This window comes from Pezoporus flaviventris, unplaced genomic scaffold, assembly GCF_033815535.1.
Source record: "Pezoporus flaviventris isolate CSIRO_AGI_PZ_B2104156 unplaced genomic scaffold, CSIRO_AGI_Pfla_v1 ptg000057l, whole genome shotgun sequence".
In the NCBI taxonomy this organism is placed as follows: Eukaryota; Metazoa; Chordata; class Aves; order Psittaciformes; family Psittacidae; genus Pezoporus; species Pezoporus flaviventris.
The window spans coordinates 5,006,819-5,027,994 of NW_026892605.1; the positions used below are offsets into that span (position 1 = coordinate 5,006,819).

At 38.5% G+C, this 21,176-nt stretch overlaps 1 protein-coding gene across 3 annotated transcripts in view; it reads right to left on the minus strand.

Annotated features, from left to right (window-relative positions):
• Positions 1-21,176, minus strand: part of NNT (nicotinamide nucleotide transhydrogenase) — a 49,881-nt gene that overhangs the window by 11,047 nt on the left and 17,658 nt on the right. For all 3 annotated transcript variants that reach the window (XM_061469433.1, XM_061469435.1, XM_061469434.1), the window contains exons 9-19: positions 20,130-20,321; positions 18,857-19,010; positions 17,781-17,942; positions 16,898-17,008; positions 16,050-16,195; positions 14,895-15,090; positions 14,204-14,437; positions 12,158-12,318; positions 11,251-11,430; positions 6,848-7,007; positions 4,264-4,345 (exon numbers count right to left, since the gene is read on the minus strand). In XM_061469433.1, the coding sequence (XP_061325417.1) occupies positions 4,264-4,345; positions 6,848-7,007; positions 11,251-11,430; positions 12,158-12,318; positions 14,204-14,437; positions 14,895-15,090; positions 16,050-16,195; positions 16,898-17,008; positions 17,781-17,942; positions 18,857-19,010; positions 20,130-20,321 (1,778 nt within the window). The remainder of the gene's footprint in view (positions 1-4,263; positions 4,346-6,847; positions 7,008-11,250; positions 11,431-12,157; positions 12,319-14,203; positions 14,438-14,894; positions 15,091-16,049; positions 16,196-16,897; positions 17,009-17,780; positions 17,943-18,856; positions 19,011-20,129; positions 20,322-21,176) is intronic.

Genomic DNA, 21,176 nt, shown 5'->3' on the forward strand with positions numbered 1-21,176 from the left:
CCAGGTAGATGACATCAACTGTTCTACCCCTGTCCATCAGTTCTGTAGCCCCACCATAGAAGGCCATCAAATTGGTCAGGCAGGATTTCCCCTTAGTGAAGCCATGCTGGCTGTCACCAAGCACCTTGTTGTTTTTCACGTGCCTTAGCATGCCTTCCAGAAGAATCTGCTCCATGATTTTTCCAGGCACAGAGGTCAGACTGACTTGACTGGTCTGTAGTTCCCTGGGTCATCTGTTTGCCCTTTCTTGAAAATGGGGGCTGTATTTCCCTTTTTCCAGTTGTCAGGAACTTCACCTGGCTGCCATGATTTTTCAAATATGATGGACGATTTTTCAAATATGTTGGACAATATTTCTCTCTACTACGAGAGTTACCAGAAAACCTCCATATTTATGTATGAACTAGATTTAGAAAGTCTATAAAAAGCATCATTCTAAGAGTCCATTCACTCTGTAATACATTTTTCTTAACAAGTATTTCTTACTATGCAAGAAAAAAAACACATGGATTGAAAAAGTCTTAGGGAAGTCACACTGTGGCAACAGCTATGACAGTTAATCTGATGTGGGAAAATGTCAATTACCCACTTATATATGGAAATGTATACAGTTTATAACTGTATATAACTGTTTATATATACAGTTTATGTATACAGTTATGTTTATGTATACAGTTTATAACTGTACTATAATACTATACAGTAACTACGTATCTATATATATCTACATATAGAATTACCTGGGTTAGGGCAATCCCAAGCACAAATACAGGCTGGGCAGAAAATGGACTGAGAGCAGCCCTGACAAGAAGGACTCTGGCTGTTGGTTGAGAAGAAGCAAAATATGACATAGCAACATGCGCTTGCAGCCCAGAAAGCCAACCATGCCCTGTGCTGTATCAAAAGTAGCATGACCAGCAGGTCCGGGGTGATTCTGCCCCCTTGCTCACCTCTCATGACACCCCACTTCCAGCCCTGCATCCAGCTCTGGGGTCCCCAACTTCAGGAAGACACAGAACTGTTAGAATAAGTCCAGAGGAGGCCACAAGATGACCAACAAGCTGAGAGTTGGGCTTGTTCAGCCTAGAGAAGAGAAGGCTCTGGGGAGACCTTACAGAAGCCTTCCAGTACCTAAAGGGGCTACAGGAAATCTGGAGAGGGACATTTTACAAGGGCTTGTAGTGGCAGGACAAGGGGGAATGGCTTTAAACTGGAAGAAGAGAGGTTTAGATTAAATATTAGGAATAAATTCTACACTGTGAGGGTCGTGAAACACTGGCACAGGTTGCCCAGAGAACTTGTGGCTGCCCCATCCCTGGAATTGTTCAAGGCCAGGTTGGATATGGCCTGGAGCAACCTAGTCTAGTGATTCTATGGAATATAATTTAATTATATGGAAGAAATCAGAATTTCACAACTAGGGGCCTACAAACTACATGTGCCTGAAAAATAAGAACTTTCAACAATTTACTCAGTTGTAACTTAACAGAGATACAACAGCAGTTGTAGAACAGGCATTTCCTCTCCAAGGCCAGTAGATTCTGGGAACTTAAGGATTTAGTTTATGAAAAGTTTGTCTTACACACCCATGACAACGGAATGTTATAATGAAGGGTCAGCAGTATCCAGCTTTCTATGTGATCCTTCTAATGCATTAAAGATGTGATCTGCTGCAAGACCATCTCAAGTAAGCGATGATGTTAGCTATGCATTTTAAAAGTCTGAAGTTTCCAAACTCTCCGTATTTCTGACCCCAGTCAAAGGTTATACATCATGTTATATAATCTGCACTCTTCACTGAGAATGTTATGGCTATAAGCAAAGTAAATGAAAACAACAGCTCCTCTGGATCAATCATGAGCCACGAAGCAAAAGAAGACCATATGACAGACATAATTTTTCTTGGCACAGAATGGGCATTACAAATTGATGCAATCATATGTCCATGCTGGCATCTTTCCACAGCGGATGTGTGAGAGTGTCACTACATCTGGATGGTGACTGTACTAGGGTCCTGAGGCACTCCAGGCCTACTGAAACTAGAGGGACAGCAGCTGCACTCAATGAACACCGTGGGAGCTCCCCAAAGTGATGAAAGGCCTGAACTACCACAAACTGTAAATACAGATTTATTTCATTAAAATACCAGGTAAGCACTGCAGCATCCCTTCCTGAAACTGATTCAAGTATAAGCCAGTTATTTCAAGGATTCATTCACGTTTCTCCCCTGCAAAGCCAACATAAAAGGCAAAACCAGTAATTACTTATTTCACCAAGGCTGATAAAAAAACAGAAGAGCTGAAAGGAAAGCCAGAGCACACAACACTGCCACTGCATTAGCCAAGAAAGGTTCTTTTGTTGCACAGCTAACAGGTCTTCAAAATTTTTAATGCAATTTGGACACACAGCTTCTGCTAAACATGGAGAAATAGATGTGAATAGGACTGCTCCAATATCTGTATCAATATATATATCAATATCTATAAGGTCTATGGAAAATTGAAGATGAAAAGGACTTCAGGCCATTACTGGCATCTAAGAATTAACCCTGTTATTTGGATCAGCACTCCAGCAAAATAAAACCATGGGTCTGGCCATATGCACTCCAGTTATTCTTCCATGCAATACTCAAAGAACTCTAACAGCAGTGTTGCTTGCAATAGCAAAAATTTATGAGAATCCAATAAGTTAACCTGCTTAAGGGAATAGAGATTACATTAAAATGGTAACAGAAGTTTACATCCTCAGACCTTCCAATGTTCACTGTCTCCTTTCTGAACAAACCAGACTAGAAAACCGCAAAGCCTGGTGTGAGAGAAGATATCACAGCCTTAATACTTGTAAGAGGCAAAGGGAAATCAGGCAGCATACCCTGTGGAAGCTAAAGTCCTGCTGCTAATGCAAGATTACATGGATTGACTTACGATGATTTCAACTAATGCAACAGACAGGAAATACACTTTAAAACAGAGGCACTGTGTGCAACACATCAGTCCAAAAAGAGAAGCTCTTTAGTGTCTGCAAGACACCTCTAATCAGTATGCACTGAATGTCTTTAGCTATTCCAGACTGCAGAAGAGGTTTTAAGAAAAGTAAAACAGCAAGGCAGACTGTGGATTTTTAACCTAAGGAGGGTATCTAACATTATAGTGTGGTTAATTCTTTTCAGCTTTCTTTCAAACATGCCAATCAGAATTGGATGTTACTAGCCGTACTTTTTTAATACACAAACATTGCTGTGTATTAGTAAGCATTACTTCTATTAATTCAAGTCAGTTATCCCAGGAAATAAATAAGTCTAACATGTTTTGTGCAGAGACTGCTACCTCATCTACTCTTCCACTTCATACCAGACTGACCCCAGCAAAAACTTACTCCATACTGTAGAAAGCTCTCCTTTCCTGCCTACTATCCTTAACTATTCCTATTACACCCCTTTAACCATTCCCCAAGCAGAGAGGTCCATTTCCTTAAGAAATTAGGACTTAAAAAAAAAAATAAAGCTGTTTTCAGGACAATAAACAGTCCTCTTCAATGGAGGTTTCTCTACAAGGGCATTCAAAGCACTTACTTTAGGCCTGTACTGTCTTCCTGTTGACTACAAACATAAAAGCTATTCTCCCTGCACTGATTTCAGCTGTTGTGATTACTCCTCACAGTTATGTATTCCCACAAAGTGGTTGCTTTCACAGAGCTCTCCAACCTCCCCACCTGTAGAAAATCCTAACTTTTGAACACAATGCAGAATTATATTAAAGTTTTATTTTACAAATAACTCCAGTTGTTTTGCTGTGTAGCAAACTACTACTATATCCAGAGGCAGAGCATATGTATCCAAAGGAGCTTACTTACCTTTCAGAAAAGTAAAATTTTGTTGCCTCAATAAAGAAGTATTACATTTTAAAGCTATTCTTTTTAATTGAACTTCAGCATGACACCAAATAAAACAAACTGGGAAAAAAAACATAATTCTCCAGATGCTGGCTTCTTCCAGAAACCAAATTTAAGAAGAGTATAAGGAAGTAAGGAATCTTTTATATTCAGTATGAAATTTCTAGATATTTCTAGATATTCAGCTATAGCTTAGTAAAACTAGAGCATTCTTTTAGCTAGTATTCTGAGAGAGCAATCAGCATAATAATGACTGGAAGAGAAATTAAACCAAAACAAAGACTTGCAGGGGACTTTTCTGGAATGAAGAAAAAACCAAAATAACAACAACAAAACAAACAAACAACTGTAATACTCTAGGAAAGTACCTACCTTACATTTTTCCCTTGTTCTCTCAACATTTTCACCAGATCAGATATGGGATACTGAGCTTTTGCTGCACACAAACCATAACCTGGAAGAATTTTCAAGTTGTAAGCTATTTTTCTGTTTCAGTGCAGACAGAATAGTTCAAAACAGTAAGTGTACCTTCCACACAAACAGAAGCTCCCATAATTAAAAATAAACAAAAAAAAAATGTATATGTACACACACACACAAGATACTTATATATTCCCAGCCTGATCACTGTACTCCCACTGACCACTTTTGGTCTCCTGACCACTAACAGTGTACCACAGTACCACAGTATGCTAGAGATTGGAAGGGACCTCAAAAGATCATCTAGTCCAATCCCCCTGCCGGAGCAGGAACACCTAGATAAGGTTACACAGGAATGTGTCCAGGCAGGTTTTGAATGTCTCCAGGGAAGGAGACTCCACAACCTCCCTGGGCAGCCTGTTCCAGTGTTCCGTCACCCTCACTGAGAAGAAGTTTCTTCTCAAGTTTAAGTGGAACCTCTTGTGTTCCAGTTTGTACCCATTACCCCTTGTCCTATCATTGTTTGCCACTGAGTAGAGCCTGGCTCCATCCTCGTGACACTCCCCCTTTATATATTTATATACATTAATAAGGTCACCCCTCAGTCTCCTCTTCTCCAAACTATAGAGACCCAGCTCCCTCAGTCTTTCCTCATAAGGGAGATGCTCCACTCCCTTAATCATCTTAGTTGCCCTGCGCTGGACTCTCTCCAGCAGCTCCCTGTCCTTCTTGAACTGAGGGGCCCAGAACTGGACACAATATTCCAGATGGGGTCTCACCAGGGCAGAGCAGAGGGGAAGGAGGACCCCTCTCGACCTACTAACCACCCCCCTTCTAATACAGCCCAGGATGCCATTGGCCTTCTTGGCCACAAGGGCACAGTGTTGGCTCATGGTCATCCTGTCGTCCACTAGGACCCCCAGGTCCCTCTCCCCTACACTGCTCTCTAACAGGTCGTTCCCCAACCTGTACTGGAACCTGGGGTTGTTCCTGCCCAGATGCAGGACTCTACACTTTCCCTTGTTATATTTCATCAAGTTATTCCCTGCCCAACTCTCCAGCCTGTCCAGGTCTCGCTGGATGGCAGCACAGCCTTCTGGCGTGTCAGCCACTCCTCCCAGCTCAGTGTCATCAGCAAACTTGCTGATAGTACACTCAATTCCCTCATCTAAATCGTTGATGAATATATTAAATAATACTGGTCCCAGTACTGACCCTTGAGGCACTCCACTAGATACAGGCCTCCAACTAGACTCCGCCCCATAGACTACAACTCTCTGGCTTCTCTCCCTCAGCCAGTTCACAGTCCACTTCACTACCTGATCATCCAGACCACACTTCCTTAATTTAGCTTTGAGCAGTCAAACTACGCAAGTAACTTATTTCAACTACACAAAAGCATGCGTTCCTCTATCAGCAAATGATGTTTCAGACAGGTAGACTGAAAAATTGATAAAGAGGCTACTATCAGGTTACTTCACCACTATTAACCTCAACATACTACTAGGTTTGCTTTAACAGCAAACTTTTCAAATCATCAGAGCAAAAGTGCCCAGGAAGAAAATGGAGAGCATAAATTATTAACAGTGTCCTCAAGGTCTGATCACAGGAGCAAGACACAAACTCCTTGAAAATGTTTGCAAGCTTTCTTAGAAACAAAGATGACTTCCCAAATCAGAACCCTACCCCACTGATGTTTTCATTTAAGCTGAAGCAAAATGAAAGATGACTTTGTTTATCATTCTTTGCATTCAAATGCTAAAATAAATTTAACACAATATCTGTGCCATTCAGTTGAAGGAAAACAAGTATTGAGCTATTCCCTACCTGACCTCTTCTAACAGGAAAGGTATTATTGAACCATATGAGCCTACAGCCAACATAATAGTTTCAGACAACTCAGGGTTTTGGTTTTCAGGTTTCTTTCCACTTTAATTCCAGTATTTATGACATGTTAAAGTTTCAGATGTTTTTCTGCCTTTTTTTTTTTAACAGTACAATCCAGACTTGAGCAAGTAGATGAGAAGTATAAACAAAATCCCCTCTTTCAGTAACTTAACAAACAGACATTCTGTTATTGGTACAACTGGTACTGTGGTAGTACTTGGAAACTCACACCACAACGGCTGTAGATAAAATCAACTGTAAACATAATTTAAAAAGGACAGTCTTTGTCCTGAAAAAATTAAAGCCTAAATATATAGGACAAATTTTGAAGAGACACACCCAAGGAAAAATAAAGTGTTGTACAGATGTCTACACAAAGAAATGACAACCTGGGAACAAAAACATATACCACAAACCCAGGCAACATTTGCCCTGTTACTGCTATGTTGCAACTGTGGGCTAGTGTGGTTTTTTTGCAAGGTGGGCTACTGTGGTTTTTTTTTAGATGGGCTGTTTGATTTTGCTCATTAGTTGGGGTTCGTCTTCTTTCGGTTTTGGGTTTTGTTTTGTTTTTTTTTTAGGTTATGAGAGTGTTTTTTAAACAATACATCCTCTGAGCATCTTACTCTATGAGTCAAGAATGTCTTACCTGGAGTAATAATAATATTATTAGCTTCCTTTATAATTTCAACTGCATTGTCCACATTGATTTCTGTGTGGGTTCCAGTAATTTCCATGGGCTTCCCACCAGCTGTTGATGTGGTGCCATAGCCCCCTAGAATCACATTTGCAAGGGAACGGTTCATAGCCTGAAACATAAAGAGAGCTTTCATCAGGTAAAGATGAAATCCAAAAATAAAGAAGAAATGTCCACAAAGAAAACTTCTGAAATTATTAAAACCTCCTTGACAACAGTCTTTCTCTGATGATTTTGCCTGCTTACAACTCAAAATTTCTTAAAACAGGCTTCTTAAAACAGAGACACAGATTAACACAACAGTAGTCCAACATCAGCTTCTAACACATTACATGTAACAGGAGAGCATCAGTATTTCCCTAAGACAAGAACAAAACAACATAAATAGCAAATATTGTCTCTTTTTGTTCTCAAAAGAGAAAAATACAAAAGAATGCATGTTTGATGACAGGTTTATTTTTACACACATACACACTATTTTTGCAAGACATTTTCTTAAGTTGTTGAGCAATTCAACGCATAAGCACAGAAGGGCTACAGAACTGCTACAGGACAGCAAGGAAACTGCGTAGCTCTTACAGGTAGTACAGAAGCAAAGCTCCTACAGCATCAAGGCAGGAAAAACACAAAGCCAAGTAGCCACACAAAATTAACCAAATGTTAACTCAAATCATAATAAACTGAAAAGGACCATTAACTTACTGGCTGAGCACTAAAGGGAAACAAGAGATCTTAAAATAGGAGCTTTAAAAGGAGAGCACGTCCTGAAAATTTGGCTCCTGAAAATTAGCCAGGAAAAGCCACTGCATAAATGCTTTCAGTGGCATGGCTCCTTGTGAGTATGGTCCCAAAGCAGTATCTGTCAATATCTGGAAGCAGGCAAAACTTGTAATTGCAGTAAACAAAACTTCGGAAGCAGGAAAGGAACAGGATAAATTGCTTCTTTAATTAAACATGTGTGTTGTACATCTGCTGTGTTAGCTCAGAAACCACAGCAAAATTTAAGAATTGATCTGGAGAGGCACACACACAAGCAAAAGGAAACACCCACACAAAACTATGCTTCCAAGTGTCCGTTTTCCACGGACTTTACAAACCATGCAATTCCACGTTTTTTTTTGCTATAGCCTGAGAAGATATGCCATCCTGTGAAATTCACCATCCAGCAAATAAGTACAACAAAGGTGTTAGAGGATGTCCTGATTCATCATCAGTTTCAGATACTTCAAGGCAGGCTCACAGATTTGGTGAAATCAGCATCTTTCTACCGTCTGCAGCAGGCAGTAGTTCGTATCCTCTAAGAACACACTGCCTTTGACAAGTATCACAATATCAAACTATCAAACAGAAGAACAGACTACTTAGTATATTACAGCAGTTGAGTCAGGTAAGACTACCTAGACAGAAGAATACCCTCTCCAGATGTTGCACACACTAACTTCACATGAAGCAAAGCACTTTCTACACGTATCTAAACCAAAAACCAACAGTAAGACCAGACCAAAAGAAAAATGGTTCAAATACTAGAAATCTAAAACTCCACAAACAGCAAGCATGAGACTGAAGCACCCTTGCCTGGCTCCACACCAAAGAGCTGAGGAATCCGGAAATGTGGAAAGAAAAAAAAAAAATTTAAAAAAAAAAAAAAAAGAAGAAAAGCGAGTGGTACAGAAGACTTCAAAATAAGCCAAGACCTCAACAAGCAACAATTAAACAATGCAGCTAAGACCTCCTCAGCAGAAGGAATCTCTTCGACAGCCTCTTTCATCTTCTATACCACCACAGACCACAAACACAACAAAGAGCAGGCTTCACCACTCACAGATAATCTAACCAGTAGCTAAAAGACCTCTCTGCTGTATAAACACAGGTAGTACTGGCCATGAGCTTACAGCCCAGGCAAAAGCAAACACTTGATCCCTGAGAACTCCAAGTCCTTCCATTGTGCCCACAGAAACCACGCAGACAGTTCAGGTGATGCACCATCATCCTATTTATAAGACTAACGGAATCTGTTCCTTCTCTTGCTCTGTTTCACCACCCCAATTAATGGTTCCTCTTCAACCTGAAGCATTTTCCCCAATTCCTAAGCATGCCAATTCTAGTACCACACTCGTTATCATCAAGTATTCTCCTAGGGCAAAAAAAAAAAAGGGAGAGAAGGACATGCCAACACAATCAAGTGTTCTGATGAAGACATGTTGTGTTACTGTTTTAAGAGAAGTTGCAATTCACAGGATGACTCAACGCTACAGGCCTTTGTTTTTTTGTTCTGAAGTTAAATTCTTTGTCCTTAACTCACCCAACTAATAGGCACAGAAGAGGGACAGGTATAAAATCAAGTACATACAAGTGAAGCACTAAGTGGTTATCTGAACACCTGTTGGCCAATTTTATCAACTCAAGCTTTAAGAGATTTTCTGGATAGGTTTTGGATGATTAAACTAGAGTTTTATCACAAAAAGTAACTGGAAATGTTAAAAGAAGGTTTCAACCAGTAAGATGTTTCAAAAAACACGTTCTCATCTGTACTAGATAAGCTTCAATAAACACTCTGCTTTAGATGGAAGTCATACTAGAAGAGGGAAGAAGTTAAAAAAAAAGAGGATAACTATTGCTTCATTAACACAGGTTACAACAACAACTCAGAGTTTATTGAAACTCTTGAGCAGTTTTTCTCCCGAAATGCAGCTTGAAGACAATGATACTGAATCCCCTAATTACAATACTTTTAAAAGTAACAATTTCCATTAAAGCAAGTAAAGAAGAAAAATGCTGAGCTAGAAAAAAGTTATTCTGCTTATTATGCAGAAATTGTACAAAATATTTTGTATTTTACTGGCTGATGAACTCTGTCTAAACTTTATATAAAGCAGCACAAAATTTCTAGAATCCTATCTCAAACACTAAACTCACTGAAATTTAAGAAATTCATAGAGGAAAGACACTTTGTCACAGCACATCTGCTTTTCTAATTACTTCCCCAGGCCTCCTATTTACCTAGATTCCTCCACACAACAAATGCAGTATCTCAAAACTCTCTTGTGAGTGCTGAGAGGAAGTAGCAATAAAATAAATAAAAAAACAGGTGGGAACAGTAAAAAAAAAAAAAAAAAGAGAAGCTATAGAGGTATTATGCCTATGTAAATACATACCCAACAGATTATATTTTCACCAAGACTTACAAGGATTTGATCTTTAAAGAACACACTTTTCATTCCTGTGTTGCCCATAAGCATCATCCTTCTGCTGATATGGACTAAATTGATGCCTGTATACAAATATATATGAATATATACATTTATACCTAAATAAATATACCTATGAACCACATAATCAGATTTTCTTTTGATAAGGAGATACAAAATGTTCAAGAACGAACAAGATTCTTTAAAATTCATACCTGGGATTGTTCACTTGAACTCACTTCCACAAAGCTGCACAAAAATACTTTTTTAAGCTTTTCTGAAATTGCTCCTCAAAAGGGATAAAAATGAGTGATTGCTAACATGGTAACGACACTATTTACCAGCAGATATGAAATACAAAAAGATAGCCAGAGCTGACCACAGGAAAACATTAGGACAGGAGAAGAGTGATACTGATCATAAAAGAAGACAACAGCAGAAGTGAAACAGAATTACACAACAGGTAATCACCAGGCTGGTAGCTGTGAATAGGTGTTATTTTTTAAGTCATCATCTCTCCATCATTGAAAACAAAAAGGAGACACACAGAGGAAAACAAAATACTTATGCACAATTGTTTCATAGAAAAAGAGGCCATTAATAATAACGCAGTATGATCTACACACAGGGTTGCACTGAAGCGCGAGTTTGCTCCAACAGGCAATAGTACCAGCACTACATTAATGCAAGCCTGCTGCCACCCCGTGGTAGTTCACAGTACCTGCTTTGAAGAGAGTAGCACACTCTCCCGCACTCCAAAAATCTAACTTTCCATTACACCCTACCAAACCAACCTTCTTTTTTTTTATTCTAAAGGAACTTACTACTTACAGTATCTCCTGCTGATAGATTTTTCATTTATCTTAAATGAAAAGTAAACATGAGTGTGATAGAGTGATATGTCTAAAAAAACACCTGAGCACAAGGAATTAAACTCGAGTCCAGATCCCAAACCTCAATGCACAAATCAAAGCAAAGGCTTTCTGCAGTTTTGAAGTACATATCTCTCAAAACCAAACAGAGATGACTGGCAACTAGTCCAACAGTTTCAGTCTAGTCTGTAAACACCTAGCAGTTTGGTCTTCCAATTGCTTATCTGCCTAGCAAACATGCTGAATACAGTTTTTTATTCCTTGGAAAACAAGCACATTTCTGCTGACTTCTTACCACACACATGATGTAAGAGAGGATGGCACCAGAAGAGCCAATGAGTGCACCAACAATGGTCAGCAAGTTGTTGTTCAGTAGGAAGCCCTCAGCACACAAAGCCCATCCAGAATAACTGTTGAGGACAGTAATAACTACAGGCATGTCAGCACCTCCAATAGCTGCTGTTAAAGTGACACCCTGGAAAAGGAAAGAAAATGCTTCAAGCATATGCTACAAGCTATAACTAAGGAGAATATGCAGAGAAGACAACCTGCCTCTGGCATTGAAAAATAAATATTAAGTTACTAACCTATTCAAGTCTTCTCAGGCTGTAGCCTGAGAATTGGACATACTGGTTCTGCCTTTGGGAGAGGACATGAAGGCACTCGACTGTCCTCACCCTGTGCTTAGCCACATATTTTTACTCAAAAAAATATCCTACCTGCTCTGTGAAACTGTTCATAACATTACAAGATTTGTACTGAGGAGTCTTTGCAAGACTTAGTTTACAGCATGGTAATACTCAAGGTAAATATTGCAACAGCCAGTGAGTAGAAAGGGGCAAGTTACACATGGGGATAATCTTACTAAGCTATGATAACCAGCAGACCTAGCGCTCTTTTGATTATTTTAAGGATAAACTTTCCAAGAAGTCTTTTAAAAGAAGTTTGTCATATAAAAGGCTCCATTAAGTCATAGCTGCAAAAAGTAATCCTATATACACATGCCTGTTCTCTGGAACAGTTCTAATTTACTGCTAGCTTTAGGACAGTCAGTTGCTACTTACTGCTGCAAGTTAGCATACAGGCACTATGACGACTGCGACTCAGGCTGGTAAAAATGCAACAGTTAAGAGGAATTGTGCAAAGTCAAAGAACAAAAAGCATGTTTAATTTATTTCACCTCTTAAAACACCCTGACTTACCATTATGGCTGAGAGAACTGACACAGAACCTAAGCAAGTCATTCCCGTAGTGTAACTAGGATCAATCATGTATGGAATCATTCCACCAGCACTGGCAGCCAACAATCCTGCATTCAATACATGTCGACCAGGCAAGAGCAGTGGTGCAGAATTCAGGATACCTGCAATCAAATGCATATTCAGAGATTGATATATGTGTGCTGGTGAGCCTGTCTCTTGCCTTCAGAGAAAACTGAATAGCTCAGCTAAAGAAAAATTAAAAAAAGAAAAAAGGAGGAGCAGAAAACAAATTGATCAAAGCTAAGATTCTCAAATACTCTTGCTCAAACTCTTTTTAATTCCTAATCTCATTGAAGTCCTTCAGAATAATCACAAAAAAAAAAAAAAACACAACAATTAACCAAACAAACAAACCAGAAAAAAAAACAAAACAAATCAAAACAACCCGTATTTTCAATCTGGCCCTGGGATGCTCTGTAATACAAAGTTTTAGCTGGAACTTCTTAGTACATTTATTATCTCAGCCCCTCAAAAGCTGTGTGCTTAGAAAAATATGACCACACAGATAATCCCAAATATAAAATACTCCTGCTTTCAAATGCTTTCAAAAGTACCCTCAGTCACACAGAATTCTTACAGCTTTCCGTACTGGCAAAGAGGGGTTGGTATTTATGTGAGTTTTATTTGCACCCTAGGCTTTTTTTTTTTTTCCCCCAAACAACATGGCAATGAGTAAAAATAATGCAAGTTTATCTGTTACTTTTGGTGTACATAATTACTTACTGAGTTCTCATTTAAATTTAGCTGAACTAAAGGGGAAGAATGAACTGATGTTCTCAGGACTAGGAGTCAAAGTGGGGGAAAAAAACAAGGGAAAGGGGGAAAGGCAAAGAAAAAACAAAACAAAAACCCACCCAACAACAAACCAAACCAAACAAAACCCCACAAAAACAAAACAAGAAACAGGAGAGTGGGCTGAAACAGGTCAGGAAGTTCACCAGGGACATGCGCACAAATCACTGAGGGGATGGAGGGAGGTAAGATGGAGAAAATTAAAAAAAAAAAACAAGAAGAAATACATGAGTAACCACTTAGCAGAAATACATCATAAATACATACTACTGACAAATCCTTCAAAAGATTATTAGAGAAGACAGCTTTCCATCCATATCATGCTTCCTCCTTGAATGGCTGGTCTCATAAACACTGAAGAAAGCAGACAGATGTTTCCTAAAGGAACTACTGCAAAGCTAGTAACAGGATTAGTAACAGGAAGCTCAGCTACAACTTCTTAGTACAGGTATTACCTCAGTCTCTCAAAATCTGTGTGCTTACAAAACCAAAAATAAACACAATAAAGAACCTTCAGGTGCATAAGAATCAGAAATTAGTATTTAATTTAGAAGGCATATTTACTAAAACAGAAAGATGCAAGGAGTTTGCACAGTAGGTAGACAGTGAACTGAATGGTTTCAAGTGAGGCAGTCTCAGCTCATATTGCAAGCTACCTACCTGAATGAAGCCTTCTATGACCTACCTAAATGAAGCCTGCAATGACCTAAGTGAAGCCTGCAATGACCTTCCTAAATGAAGCCTGCAGTGCTGAGAACAAAATCCTATAAATACTGGCAGTGCTCACCGATTCCAGCAACACAAAAATTTCAATCAAAATGTCTGCTCAGGAATATGAAGTTGTGAACATAAAAGTTCAATAAAATCAATTAGAGAAACAATGTCAGGTAGTGTCTTAACACTAAAGCAACACTTACTTCTAGATAAGATGAATTGAGGGAAGCTTACATGACTTAGTAATTACTAGCAGTAGTATGTCCAAGCATTGAAGACAATTTTTTTATAACTAAAGCTGTACACAAATTAAATATGATTTAAAAGGGGGGTGAATGAATTCACATGAATTAAACAAAGTTTTACCTGATGCAAAATACTAAGTTTCCTTCCAATTACATAGCAGTCTAAAAGCAAAGATAAACCCTAGGGGTAAAAAAAGCCTGTTACAAATACTTAATTCTGAATGGAAGATCTCACCTTGCAGTTTTCCATAAGCAACAAGAGAGCCACTGAAAGTCACTCCACCAATGTACGTGCCAAGGTATGCCACAATCCTGGTGAGGTTTGCAGCTGGATCAGCAGCAAAGTGAGGATATTCAATCATGTATTCTGCAATACAGGTGAGCACCGCAGCCAAACCAACCAAACTATGGAAAGCAGCCACTAGCTGAGGCAGATCTGTAATCTGGATGCGTTTAGCAATCGTCAAACCTATTAAAAGTTGAAAACAGAGGGAAGTCTTACAAAACACAATCTGTGCATATGGAAATTAATGTATCATAGTTCCGTGCGCACTGAATAAATGCACACACATGCCTACTCCAATGGAAGAATTTGTTCTACACAGAGAATTGTTATAGCATTTAAGTGAAAGATGCATTTGTGTATTTTATGCAACGAAGATATAATGGAAATTAAAAGATTAAAGTTTATTATTTTCTTAGAAGCTTCATTAAATATTGCTGCTGCTTTTCCACCACTCTCGCTATTACCCTGATGCACTAATAAAAGCCCTGTGACTTTTTGTTCACGTATCTGCAAAGTAACATACAAAAGACATGTATTTTAGTCAATTCACCTGAGAGCTATACAGTATTTTGTGTATACACAGCCTTCATAAATCTATGCATAGAGCAAATATTGTTAGGTTATAGTATCATACACATACCTATGGTACCACCAAGTGCCAGTGCACCTGACATCTGTGCCAGCAATTCAGGTGAGGGTTTAAGGCATCCAAGAGTTGCTGCTAAGCCTCCTGCAACACCAATCATACCCAAAGCATTTCCAAGACGAGCTGTTCCTTGTGTGGACAGGCCAGCTAGGGCACCAACACAGCATAAGCCTGAGCCTAAATACATCATCTTTAAAATAAGAAAAACATCAGTATGCATATATGAATCGAAGACAAACTGAATAATCATTATAAAAATCTTTCTGAATATTACACAGAAGGGCTGATTTCTCCAGAACATATGCAAGTTACAGTTCTTAACTGAAGTCAAAACTCTTCTGACTGTGAGAAATTGTTGCACAGGATGTGATTTTGGCCAGTCTTGGTTTATCTGTGAATACTAAACTTGAGTTAAGCCCTTTTTCCTCATCAGTTCAGAAGGAAATTTTTCTTTAGTACAAACCTGAAACTAAATGGTCCTGTTCATTACAGCAATAGTTTCGGAATTTGCTTATGGAACATCTGCACTCCTATCTTGTACGTATGGACAAACTTAAATGAACTAAGCAGTACATGTCTAGATAACTGAAAAAAAAAAAATCAAATCTATTACAAGCCTCTGGCATAGAGATATGTTTGCATTCACCTTTTTCAAACACAGAAGGTGATACAGATTGTTTTTTCTTCCTTTTAAAATGAAACAACAACCAAAAAAAAAATGCCATAAAAGATGCTCATTTACAGGTACAATCCCTGTATATCTCTTTGTGCTGAAATCTCATCCCATCCAGATGTCACACCTACTTCAACTGTCATGCCAAGCTGAATTTTCAGAAACATTTAAACCAAAGACTGGTTTCTGTAGTTCCTCTAATACTTAAGCTGTGATTTAGGAAAACTGTCCAATAAGTAACAAAGTACCTGCTGCTTTGCAGGGAAAGGAAAAAAAAAAAGCTTTTAAAATTTTCAGATTCAGCATTTGGGATATGATTGCAAACTTCATGTTAATCAACTTCAGACTCGCCTTGTGGGAATACATAGCTAATGGAAAGACCACGGCTAATTTGCAGTTTATCCCTCAGAGTAAACAGTGAAGAAAGATATCATGCTGTGAACAGCTGGCAAAGAGCCACAGAGTTATCTCCTTACCTGTTCAATGTGATAGCCACCACTAAGAGCAGCTGCATAGCCTCCTACAAATACACCACCAGGAAGTAGGTACAAGTAGTTGTATTCAGGGGGATCTGTGGGACGTTTGAACATATCCAGCATTCTCTGTGTAACTAGAAACCCACCTGGCCAAAGCAAAGGAACAATTTTACAAAAATAAAATCTGAAACTAAACATATGCCAAGCTGTAAGAGAAATATTTGGTTAAACCACAGTACCACACAAAGTTAACAACTGACAACAATAAAGCCTCTGAAAAGCTATTAATCTGGAAAACCACCAGGAAACAAATATGTAATCAGTGTGAGATCCTGTTGTCTTTTTTAACCTTCAGAAGAAATTCATAAAAGGACAAGTTGGAACACATGAAGGACGTGCTCTGGCTCTATACACTGACTGTAGGATACAGCTTAGTTTATGACTGTGCCATTTTCCCTGTCTACTCTAGAAAAAAGCTGTATCTATAAGACACATTGCTCACTTTCTTATTTTTTTTGATTTGTGAAGCTTGGGCTTCTGCAGCTCAAGCAAGCAGAATTTTGTTCTATGACACTAGTATATTTTTCAAGTAGAAAAAAAGGAATCCCAAGATATACAGGAAAAGATATTTCATATAATCATCACCAAAAGGATACTGTAAAAGAAAAAGGCACATTTAAATGTTTCCCTAAAGAAGGTTTACACAACAGGATGTGCAAACCAGATTGAGTAACTTCTACCCAATTTCCAGAATTCCACTTCTGGAATCTATATAATTAAAGACCTAGAAGAAGTAGAAGAATTAGACAAGTGCTTTAAAGTTACCCTCAGGAGAAAGCCTTTCATACCTGCAATATTGACTGAAGAGATAAAGGCCGAAAGCACTGCAAGACTTTGAGGAGCATTTTCAGGGAGATAGTGTCCTCCCATCACTACCAGCCCACCAACTGCAGTTAGTCCTATTTAAAAGAGAAAAAAGCGTTACTGATTCTGAAAAGGCTCTATACCTGTAGGAAGTCTCCCTTCAGCTGTCAAACAGATACCAGTCAACTCAAATTTTGACCCCTGCTGTACACACTACTATTTAAACAAAGACTTTTCAGTCCTAGTCAGACTAAACAGTCCTTTACAGCAATATGAAAATGTTTAAAAATAAAAACAAAAAAAAAACATTATTATATGAATACAGTTTTGAAGTACAGTGCCTTAAAACACAGAGTCAGCCTCCAATTGCTCATTCAATAAAAGAAACTTTGCTTTTAACAGTCAAAGTGAGTCAGACTTGTGACATGTCATACATATATACAAATGCAGTATGTTACATCTGACACAGTTATGAGCCTTACAGGTCACTTAGGAACTTTTTCCTCTCTCTCAAAAAGCATAGTTTGAGGAGAGGAAAAAAGAATGCAGAAAATATGAAAGACAAGTTATTTTCAGGGCAACATTTTGGAGAGATGGGAAGATACGTTTTATGAACGGAGAGACTGCAGTACTCCCAAGTAAAACAAATTTTAAAGCAAACAGGTTAAAAGTGAAAAATCAGTTATAAAAATTAAAAATACACAGCACCACATTTGTCCTTCCTTTGAAATATCATAGTCTCATAAAGGGTTTGTTTCAGGTGTCCTTGCTATTTATTTATCAGCAGACTTTCGTATGAAGTTCAAATAAAAGGAACTGTGCCTACTCCAAAACAAGAAAACAAGCAGTTGTGTGACAGCTACTCACCTGAGATAGCATTAGTCACTGACATGAGTGGAGAGTGAAGAGCAGGAGTCACACCCCACACTGTATGGTACCCCACTATTCCAGCTAGGCCAAATGTTGTCACCATTTGCGTGAAAGCAGAAGTAGGTGCTATAATGCCCAGCCCTAACATGCTGGCCAAACCTAGAAGAACAGCAAAGTGTTTTTATAGTTTTCACTGGTTTCTTACATTTAACCTCTGTACAACAGGATTGCCCAGTATTGAGGTAAAAGCAAAAAGGAGTCTTGTGCATGGACTTATTTCAAGATCAGCTGTGTCATCTTTGTCGACTACAAGGCTCTTTGGTGCTAGTGTTTCTTTTGCAATAGAAAATAAAATTATAAATGCAATACATACACCTTTGTTATGCATGCCCACAAAGTAGCAATGATAGGTTTCTATAGCAACACTGAATCCTATCACTCCCCTGCTCTAGAGCAAAAATATAGAAGAGTGACAATCACGTTGAAATACTATTATGAAGACTCAAACCACGCATATGAAGAACAGATGTTAAAATAAAGAATACGCAATTCATTAATTACCTCATGCAGAATTTCTGGTACATACAGAATACCAAATGCCAACAGCAACAATATCTATAACAATATATATTATTATGACAATATATATAACAAATGTCATATTCTCAGTACTTCAGTAGATTGTAGGCAAATTAACTCATACACTACATTAAAATTTGAAGAAAGCAATGGCATTGAATTGGTTCTGCTGCAAAGTATGGATACAGTCCTAGCAGGAGTCCTTCAGGATTTTAAGTATTTTACTGATATTTAAATAAAACCAAACACATAGATGCACACAGCATGAGTCACCACTGTTTGAAATGTTGATACTTTTAGTTAAACTTATAAAATTTTATTTTCCTTCCCAACAGCAGTTATTCTAATACACTGATTTTGCACTAGAGTAGAACAGCCAATCACCTGCTCTCCCAAATAGTTATTAAATTGAATAAGTAAGATGAGGAGTCTTAAAAGTATTTGCCAAATAAGGAGCGCTATACACTGATTCTCCAAATCTGGAAGGTGCCTACCTGCTGTGTATATAGATGCAGAAGTCACAGTTTTTCTAAAAGGTGTAACAGTAGCTGCTTTTTCAGCTTCCAGCTCTGCGACAGTCTTCTGCTTCACAGGGGCTCCTTGAGGAATGTTATTTGGCGGAGGTGCTGGGAAAATCACCTTGCCATCCTGACAAGAGGTATTTACAGTTATCACTAACATGGCAGATGCTTTACAGTTAGAGGAAGCTCCTCTTCTTAATCCTGCAACTCAACTAAGTTTTAACATCCTACGGGCATGCCACAGGAATATCTTCTTTTTTCTGCATTTGCAAAATTTTGCAAGGTTAGATGATCAGTACAGCCTGACCAAGTTAACCTTACTGATTTACATATTTTTCAGACATGATTTAATACTAGTGTCCAAGAGCACCTCGTGGAATCACAACACAAGGCTTGAAAGCAGAAACCAAAGTGGTCAAGTTCCTTAAATGGAAAACATTTATGCAAAATAAAACAGGGTCTTGGAAATAGCAAAATCTGCTACAGATCTGAATTGTAATCAGAGCCTGCCGAGACCACAGCTAGGAACCAAGTATACCCTCTCACATTTCTTGCTGTTCTCCAGACCTCTGGAGGAAAAACCTCGAGACCTGAGCAGTAAACACCACTTCAGTGGCCTGGGAGAGCAGAGGTCAATGCAATCCTCCTCCAGATATCATCAGCATTACAAAATGCTGGAAACACTATGCAGCAAAACTCAGCAGAAGCAAATACCTCTTACTTAAACTGCAAGTTATTATTTCCTAATAGTTTCAGGAGGAGAGCCTATACTGGCCCATGACCAAAGTCGTATTTTCGTATTTCTTAATAGAGTTGAGAGTATCCTGCACATTTAAGTTCCACCATTTTTTTCTGAAGTTACTCTTATAAGAACAGAAACATGTATTTATTAAAAACAACAACAAAAAAGGAATATTTTCTGATCTTGCAGTAATGTTTCAAACATGTTTTAAATAACTATGCTTTTATCATATGAATACAACATGCAAATTGAATCTTTTTCCTATTTTTCAATAGTAGACATTAGATACTTGTTTAACCATGACAAGAAGACAGAAGCAAAGAGCTCTCCCTTCACAAAAAGGGACAGGGGAATATTCAGCTGAATACAAACATGATTGCCCACACTACCCATGAAGCCTTATCTGAAGTTCATTCACACGCAGGATCTTTGAAGTATTTTAAATAGGCAACACTGATAAATATATGCACTCACAAATTAAGAAAAGGATATTTACTGACTTACCTTCATTACTACAGTTCCTCTAATAACATGATCCAGAGTCCCATAATCGAAATCATCTTTTGGATCAAAGTAGAAGTTCTCTTTGTCAGGACTAATAGCCTTTAGGAGTTTGACAATGTTATTGGAATACAGAGTACTGGCCTGAGTAGCCATCCTGCTAGGCAGGTCTGTATAGCCAATGTGTGTAACGCCCTGAAAAAAAAATTTAAACAAAATACTAAGGATTAGTACAATCTCTGAAGAATTATAGAATTACAGAATCATTTGGATTGGAAAGAAACCTTAAAGATCATCTAGTTCCAACCCCACTGCCACAGGCAGGGGCACCTTCCACTAGACCAGGCTGCTCAAAGCCCCATCCAACCTGGTCTTGAACACTGCCAGGGATGGCGCAGCCACAGCTTCTCTGGGCAATCCCTTCTAGTGTCTCACCACTTTCAGAGTGTAGAATTTCTTCCCAATGTCTAATCTAAATCTACTCTCTTTCAGCTGAAAGCCATTTCCCTTTGACCCTAATGCTACATCCCCTTCTAAAAAGTCCCTCTCTTATTCCTATATATCCTCCTAGAAATATATATCCAAACTGTTTCACTTATTTCTGGTTTTAACCCCAGATAAAACTGTTACCTACAGCTCTAACATTATTATGTTGGGGGAAGGATTACTCACAACAATTACAGTATCCAACATGACCAAATCCAACAACTTAAATGCTATTAGCAGCAAGCCTACACAGAGAGGAAGATGTATTGGTGAAAGAGCTTGTCCTCTCCAAATCCTACCATTCTCTCAGATGAACTTCTTAAAGCATCAGGTAACAGATTATTCTGCCCAATGCCTGGCACCTTCTCAGTTGTTCTTGACGGCATGCACTGAAGGCAACTTTCCATATGACAGAAGAATGAACGAAACTTCCTTAGAGCTAGCTAGCTGTGCAAGTAACATGCCTAATGGGTTCACATTTATGTAAAGAGGTAACATAATACATCCCTACTGTTTAAAGAAGAAATTTGAGTATACCTGGTTATCAGGATTTTGGAATGTATG